Source organism: Amblyomma maculatum, chromosome 4 (assembly GCF_055883805.1).
Source record: "Amblyomma maculatum isolate TAMU_Amacu chromosome 4, ASM5588380v1, whole genome shotgun sequence".
Classification (NCBI taxonomy): Eukaryota; Metazoa; Arthropoda; class Arachnida; order Ixodida; family Ixodidae; genus Amblyomma; species Amblyomma maculatum.
This window is the reverse complement of record NC_139347.1, coordinates 103123934-103132303: the sequence shown is the minus strand read 5'-3', so window position 1 is coordinate 103132303 and position 8370 is coordinate 103123934. Positions and strand designations below refer to the sequence as shown.

The following is an 8370-nucleotide window of genomic DNA, read 5'->3' as shown; positions in this document are numbered from 1 at the left end:
TAAAGCGGGGGGAAAAATGGTAGCACATCTGTGGCGCACATTGCAAAAATAAAGGAATAAAATAAAAAGCTGCGATAGCAGCAACTAGTGAAAACGTGGTCTGTGCGTGTCTCTTCCCGATTTTTCCTCACATCCAACTTCATAAAACCTTTCTTGCCATTTGTGCGTTAATTGCAGCGCGAATGTTACTGCAATTCACGCCAATCGCAGCCCAAATGCTTTGTAAACACAAACACGACCCAAGGACGAAAGTTTGTGCTGATCACCGGTCGTTTACAGTACGGAGACAGTAAAATGGAGGCATGTAGAGAGCACAGCATTGCATTAAAGCCACCGACGACCACAGACGTGACACAGGCGTGATCACGCGCACAACTCATCACTTCGCCACGAGACGTATGCACACGGTGCACAGCGCGCACATATAAGCGCGCACACACACGTACGTCGAATAAAATTACACATCACAGCATGCGCGTTGGACGCGGAAGCTCTTCGGCCATCACCGGAGACGCACTCAGTCACAAGGAAGATTTTATCGCACATTCTATTTTTTTCTTTCTTTTCACTGAACGCTCACTGATTCACGATGTGCTTGGCTGCCTTACTGCGCCGCGAAAGGGGCCCAAATGCTTCGTACGCTTGCAGCCGGATGCCGAAACGCAGAACCAGTGATTTAAACAGTTCCAGAGAAATAGACTGCTGGAGAACGAATGCTGACAGAGGAAAAAACGAACTAGTGAGCGCACAGGCCAAACAGCAAAACACCCGACTGCAATCTTCGTTGCTCACTTCGGCTCGGCCCGTGTTCACCAGAGTGGCTTCCACGAACACCCTCAGCAACCACGTTAGTCATTTTACCTCATGACACAATCTTAAGTCGCAAAAAAGCAACGGCACGGATCTAGCACAACGCAAGAATGGCAACGTTTACATCTCAAAGCTGGGACGGGGCCAGCATGTCCCTGCTTTCCCCTGTTTCGCTACTTAGGTACCTGCCGTCCTTGTGTCTTAGCTAAGACGGCACTAGAGTCGTAATCTTGCAAGCGACTTATTCAAGTCAAGACTGAAGCCCAGTCTTGGCTCCTGTCTTAAGCAGCCATGCTAACGGCCTATCCTTAAGACTGCAGTTAAGTCTGGACTTAGCTAAGACAGTCTTAAGATCGTTTGTGCAAGCGGGCCCAGGTCATTAATATTGACTGTATTGGGCCAATCGAACCGCCTTCTGCAAGGGGCCATCGGTATGCACTATGCGTAATCGATCTCTGCACCCGATGGCCTGAGGTGGTGTGTTTGCGTTCGCTCACTGCAAAGACGACCTGTGACGCCTTGCTCGACATCTTTTCGCGAATGGGGGTGCCGGAAACAGTGTGTTCCGATCAAGGGACCAATTTCACGGCACGCCTCACGCAGGAGTTCCTAGCGAGAATGGGGGCGACACCGCGATTCTCGACGCCGGAACACCCACAAAGTAATGGCATTGTCGAAATGTTTAACGGCACGTTCAAGAGTATGTTGTTTGATGTAATTCAGAACCATGGTAGCGACTGGGATCGGCACGTGCCTTTCCTGCTTTGGGCATACCGGGAAGTCCCGAATGCTACAACGGGAGAGAGTCCGTTTGAAATGATGTATGGCCGTGTACCTATCGGACCGCTAACTATCCTTCAGAAGACCTGGTCAGGAGAATGGGCAGTACCGGATGGCCTCAACACTCCTGGGGAGCAGTATCTTCGCGGGTTAAGGGATAAATTGGCGGCGGCGAACGAACGAGCCACCGTAACAGCCCACCTGACGCAGACAAAGTACGCAACAAATTACAACAGAAGGGCCAAGCAAAAACATTTCCAGGAGGGCGAAACAGTTCTCATTCAGGGATCAGACAACGCTGGCAAATTCGCAGCGAAGTGGGTAGGACCCGCAAGTGTCGTACGTAAAGAGAGACCTCACAGTTATCTCGTGCAAACCGAGGATGGGTCTAGGAGGAGTATCCATGCGAATCGGCTCCGACCGTTTGTAACGCGGGTGAACGCAGTGGGCGTCATTTTCGAAGAGGACGAGGCATTCGGTGAAATCCCGTCATTGCCAGCTTTGCCCCACTTCGCCCGTTCGCGGGTTACGCTCGCAGTCGATCACCTTAGTGAAGAGCAGAAGAGTGAGCTCCGGACGCTCGTGGAGCAGCATAGCGACACGTTCTCTGAAACGCCTGGGAGATGCACAGTGGGAATGCACAGGATTCGTCTGAAAGGCGGTGGTGAGCCGAAGCGGGCTCATGCATACCGCGTCCCTTTGGCGCTTCGAGATGAGGTTGAGAGACAGGTCAGGGAGTTAACGGAATGGGGTCTGATCTATCCAACTGAGAGTGGGTTTGCACATCCGATCGTGTGCGTTGCGAAAAGGGACGGCGGCGTGCGACTGTGCGTTGATTATCGCCGATTAAACTCAGTGACCGAACAGGATGCGTTTCCTATGGGAAGAGCAACTGAGTTGTTGTATCAAGTGGCCGGGTCAAACTATATATCAGTGATTGACATGCTGCGAGGTTACTGGCAAATACCGCTCGATCCGGTCGCCCAAGAGTACACGACGTTTTTGACTCACCGGGGACAATATGCGTGGAGAGTGATGCCGTATTGTCTCAGGAATTCGGCTGCGACTTTCCAACGAATCATGAACGAGGTCCTCACGCCACACCAGGAATACGCGTGCGCGTACATCGATGATGTGGCGGTACATTCAAAGACATGGGAGGATCACTTAGAGCACCTGTCGAAAGTGCTGTCGGCCATTTCCGCAGCAGGGTTCACGGCAAACGCGGCAAAATGCAGGTTTGCGCAGCATGAGGTGAAGTACTTGGGACACATTGTAGGCTCTGGTAAACACGCTCCTGATCCTGAACGAGTGGTTGCCCTACAAGAGTGCCCCAAACCGACCACTAAAAGAGAGTTGCGGAGTTTCCTGGGGTTGGCCAATTACTACCGGCATTATGTACCGGGTTATTCCACGGTGGTCTTGCCCCTCACAGATATGACAAACCGTAGAGTGCCTAGCGTAATACCCTGGACAGAAGAGGCGAATCGAGCGTTTGAGCAGGTCAGACAGTGTCTTGCGGAGGCACCTGTATTATTTGCCCCTGATTCAGAGAAAGGATATGTACTCGCTACAGACGCTTCGGAGTTCGCAGTAGGCGCCTGTCTGTCGCAGATCGACGCCGAGGGTCGAGAGCGTCCAGTGGCCTTTCTGAGCAAGAAGCTGAGCCCGACTCAGCGTCGCTGGGCCACAATTGAGCGTGAAGCCTATGCGATCATCTGGGCTCTCCAGCGTATGGAGACGTGGTTGTTTGGAGCCGAAATTACTGTAAACACTGATCACAATCCATTAAAGTTTCTCACTCTGACTTCCCCTCAGAGCGCCCGCCTAATGCGTTGGGCACTGGCACTGCAGAGATTTAATTTGGTGATTGTTCATAAAGCGGGATCACTCAACGCCAATGCTGACGCATTGTCGCGGTTTGTAGCATCAGCTCCATAGCCTCGGGTGTATATGGCACGGGCGGGAGGGGGTCCTTAATTTTGAGTATATGTTGTATTTTGGTTTGCCATGGTGTACTGAATATGGAGTTGCGAGGCATCTGCCTGTTTCAGTTTAGCGCGAGTGGTGTCGAGCTCTAGAAGTGTGCTGCATTCCAAAAAGTCATGCATCACAGTGGCGATGGGCTGTCGTGCGCGCTGTGTGTTGCCCCAAGCACCGGGAGAACGAACGGTCCGGTTTCGTGTGTTTGTGTGTGCCGTGCGTTCCGCGAAGCGTGGGCGGACTGAACACATTCCCGAAACCAGGGCAGCCTTCCTTCTGAAGCGGTGGTGAAGACCCGAGAACCGGCGCCAGGAGGACGACAAGGAGAAGAAATTTATGGGCTCCCGCAGGGCGCACTGCCCGTGTCATCTGAGCTGGCCGCTGCCCGCGGCTGGGAGCGGGAGCCTGCAACGGTCGCCGGCTTCTCGGAAGCGTTCGAACCTCCGAGGTGTCGGGAGCTTGGGACGCCAAGACAGGCGTGGACCTGGCAAGGAGGACTCTCGGAGGGAGAGAAGGATCGGAGGCAGCACGGTGGGCGCAACGACGAGAGGAGACGACAGAAGGGACGGAACCGGAGTGTCGTGCGGAGAGGCCGCACTCCGAGTGATACGTGTCATATGCGCGCAACATGTAAATAAATTCCTAATAATCAAGAAATGCCAAGTGTGGTCGAGCTTCGTCGGGGAATGCCAGAGGGGCAGAGCAAGGGACCTGCCTGACTCGGGCTCTGCCTCGACCTTGGCCAGCAGGACACTGTCTGCCGCAGTGGTTCCCGTCATGACAGGTGGAATCTCAGGGGCTTCCTCCTCTGGGAGGTTAAGTGCCAGGTTCACCACCGCCTCTCGCTGAATGTAAGGCTTCATGAGGTTACTGTGGTACACCCTAGAGTGTTTTCTTCCAAGCTTCACCTCATAATTGGTGTCAGAAAGCTTAGACACCACTTTGGCTGGCCCTTCCCATTGAACATCGAGCTTTGTCTTTTTCGAAGGGCATAGCAACATGACTTCATCGCCCTCTTCGAAATTTCGCCTGCGAGCCGTCCTATCATAGCGTGCCTTGGCAAGCGTCTGCGCCGCTTTCATATTGCTTTCCACTATCTCTCGGGTCTTTCCCAGACGTTCCAGCAATTGCAACACGTAAGAGACTACGTCAGGATTCTCGCCTTGACCCTCCCACGATTCTCGCAACAATCGTAGCGGACCCTTCAAGTAACGCCCGTACACAAGCTCTGCCGGACTGAAACCTGTGCTCTCGTGAGGAGCCGATCTGAGGGCAATTATTGCCGCAGGAATGCAACTTTCCCAATCGCGTTTTTCTTCAAAACAAAGAGTCCTTAAAATTCTCTTCAAAACGGAGTGCATTCGCTCAACCGGATTCGACTGCGGATGGTGAACCGAGCTATGCACGACCTTGATTCCACATCGCTCAAAGAACGTCGTCGTGAGACAACTAGTGAACACGCTTCCGTTGTCACTTTGGATCTCTGCTGGGAATCCGATCCGCGAGAAAATAGCCAGCAAAGCATCCACGACGCATGCCGAAGTTAGCTCTCTCAAGGGTATCGCTTCTGGAAATTTAGTGGCTACGCACAGCGCGGTCAAGACGTAGCGGCAACCTGATTCCGGCATTGGTAGCGGTCCAACGATATCAATAACTAGCCGCCGGAATGGCTCAGTAATTATCGGAACCAATTTCTTCGGTGCCTTCCACTTGTCAGTGGACTTTCCAATTCTTTGGCATGTGTCACACGAGCGAACGTAGTCCTCTACCTCTTTCCAGCACCCGGGCCAGTAGTACTCTTGTACTAACCTTGCTTTAGTTTTTCGTATGCCCAAGTGGCCGGCCCAAGCGTTGCTATGTGCCAGGTCTAGAATCTGCTTGCGATACTTCCGCGGGACCAACAATTGGTCGTATACTCTACCTCTACTGTCAGAGTATCGGCGGTACATTAGATCATCTTTTTCATAGAACGAAATGTTCTTTCTGGGGGCGCCTCGTTTGACACTCTCTAGCAGGGCGCTCAATGAAACATCTCCTTTCTGCTCGGCAGCAAGTGTTACCTTGTCGAGCAGAGCGAGCTGCTTCCAGCTGTCGGACGCAGGTGACAATACTGAGCCTGCGCCCGGGTTTTCCTCAGCAGGCGCCTCTGTGCTTTCAGTACCCTCCCCTTGACTCTCATCGTCTGGAGCGCAGGGCTGAACAACCGGCGGAACAGCGTCGGGCTCAGCTGTCGCATTTACTGGCGCTTCTTTTGGCGGTGTGCTTCCGAGCTTTCCGGAGAGTTCGCGAGCCCTCGAACGGGTTAAAGCCATGCAAGCTATGCTATTAGAGAACGACTGACCCCGTTCCTTCAGTATCTGCTCAGATTGATTTGAAAACAGATAGGGGAAATGATCAGGTAGGTTGGGAGAAATCGCCGCCTCTGTGCATACTTTCCCGAACGGGCCTTCTATGACCACCTTAGCCAGTGGCAGGCAGACACTCTGCTCTTCTACTACCTACCGGATCCATGCGCATTCTCCCGTAAAATGTTCCGGATGCGCCACATCCATGGTGGCCGCAGAATCTCTCAACACTCTGCATTTCTTACCATTAACAAGCAGCTCCTGCATGTACGGCTGTAAAAGCCTCATATTCTCATCAGAATCTGCAATGCTTGCAAAAGCGACTTTCCTTTTGCAGCTTCTAGCCAAGTGGCCCCGTTCCTTGCAGTTATAACAGATAACTGGCCTGCGCGCCTCGAATGCTCTTGCGTTGTCATCAGGTGACTTTGACCTTTCCGCTGGATTCGGCGATTTTGCCTGGCCCTCCGTTCCGCTCCCCAGTGCCTGTGGAGGAGCTTTTTCAAGGTTTTCCGGAGCAGAAAATCTCCTTCCTTCGAGCCTGCGAGGAACAAAGTCCGTTCTGTCGCTTTTTTCCTGTTTTGCCAATTTCGGGCGTACATTTCGGCGAATGTTGTATTCTTCAGCCAGTTCGGCTGCTTTATCCAAACTTAGTTCCGTCATTCTATCCTGCACCCAGAATCTAACTTCCTCCGAGATTCCTCGATAGAATTGCTCTAGGCCAATGCACTCGACCACTTTGTCGTGATCTTCATATGCGCCTGCGCTCTTTAGCCATTCTGTCATATTAGCTCTGATCTCATAAGCAAACTCCTGATGAGATTCCGTACCCTTCCTCGCGATTCTAAAACGCTGCCGAAAGGCCTCAGTCGACAGACGGTATTTCCGCAACAGCGCCGCTTTAACTTTATCGTAGTCTTTAGCCTCGTCGTTGCTAAGGCGCGCGACTACCACGGAAGCCTCGCATGGAAGTACAGTCAACAGCTTTTGTGGCCATTCGTCCCTTTCGAAGCCGACCTTTTCGCATGTGCGTTCAAAGTTAACGAGAAAAAGTGCTATGTCCTCGCCCACCCTAAACGGCTGCAGAAGGTCCTTCATTTTGGACTGACCACCTGAAGAAACAGAGCGCCCCGTGGAAATACGAAGTGCCTCTATCTCGAGTTTCTTCAGCTGTAATTCGTGCTCTCTTTGTTCTGCTTCCTTTTTTCTCTCCAGCTCCTTCTCTTCTAGTTTTTTCCTGTCTAGAACTGTTTTCCAAGCCTCGTCGGCTTCTTCCTCAGTCACCTCCTCTGCCCGCATTAGCTCTAGAATTGGCTTTTTGCGCTTTGTTGGGCCAACTGATATGCCCAACACCTGGCAGATTTCAAGAAGGTCTCAGACTTTAAGCTTGTCCATCCTGACTTTGCACTCTGCGTCGTTTGCTCCCTGCTAAATTTTGTGCTCAAACCACCCAATTCTTGGCCTGTGGCAACAAAATTTTCTGCAATAATTAAATTGCACCAAACTCGACTAACGACTCCCTGCGTTAGACAATCTGGCGAATCGAGAGACAAACACGCGGCACTCACCGCACCAGGATAGCTGACGCTGGCTCATCCCACCGAGCTGCCATCCACTGTTGGGACTTGGTTGGCGACGCCATCGGCTCCTCCGGTGTCGGTGCCGTGCTCGAAGAAGCGAGAGGCTCAGTTGAGAGGAGAAGAGAAAGAGACTTTATATAAGAGGTTACATGTTCCAGGTTCACAGTGAGAGAGAGCTCGCACAAGATGGAGCTCGGTATATCTAGCGAAAAAGTTCCCCAGGTCCCCACACAGAGTCCCTAGGAACGCACGTCACATCACGTAACTGCGGGAGAGAGTCCAGAGGAACGCCCAGGGTCAAAGGGCAGCTTGGCGCGGGTTAAAATTTATGACCGCGGCGGAAGCGGCCGCTCCTTGGAGGTGGTATCCGAAACCCTTGGAAAGGGCTGCGCCGCCGGCTCCGTCCGCTCCGCTTCACGGCAAATGGCCCCGGAGTCGCGTCTCGGCCGCGGCGCGAAGTGACGAAAACCGAGCAGTTAGACAGCACCGCGTAAACGCAGTTCTTTTAAGATCGGCGCCAACTGCTCTGTGTGTTTCTCTTTTTGGGCGGAGAAGGCGCAGACAGTCATAAATTCCCGATACACGTCGAAACAAGGACCGAAGAGAATGCGTGGCACAGGAAGTCGTTCACTGTGGCCTCTTCGAAAGGCACTTGGCCAAATGTCCCTTTGAAGCCGCCGTCCGGACGCAACAGCCCCCGCACGGCCCCACTACACTCAAACGTTCATGTTCCTATGCTTCAGGACGTCGGCAGCTCGGTCTGTGGCGGTCTTTTGCCGGACCGGGTCCTCAGAGCGTAGCAGGGTCTCCCATTCCTCCCAGGTGGTGAAGTGCTCCAGACCCCGCGGGGGAGGATCCGCCGGGCATTGGAATAG

At 52.9% G+C, this 8370-nt stretch overlaps 1 protein-coding gene across 1 annotated transcript; it reads right to left on the bottom strand.

The window, feature by feature from the left end:
• Window positions 1–3667: 3667 nt before the first annotated feature.
• On the bottom strand, window positions 3668–7557 carry LOC146191894 (uncharacterized). Its single transcript, XM_084600393.1, has 5 exons — window positions 7489–7557; window positions 6076–7268; window positions 5383–5865; window positions 4289–4839; window positions 3668–3678 (listed from the first exon to the last, which is right to left on the bottom strand). The coding sequence occupies exons 1-5, from the start codon at window positions 7555–7557 to the stop codon at window positions 3668–3670; spliced, it is 2307 nt and encodes a 768-aa protein (XP_084456519.1).
• Window positions 7558–8370: the final 813 nt, after the last annotated feature.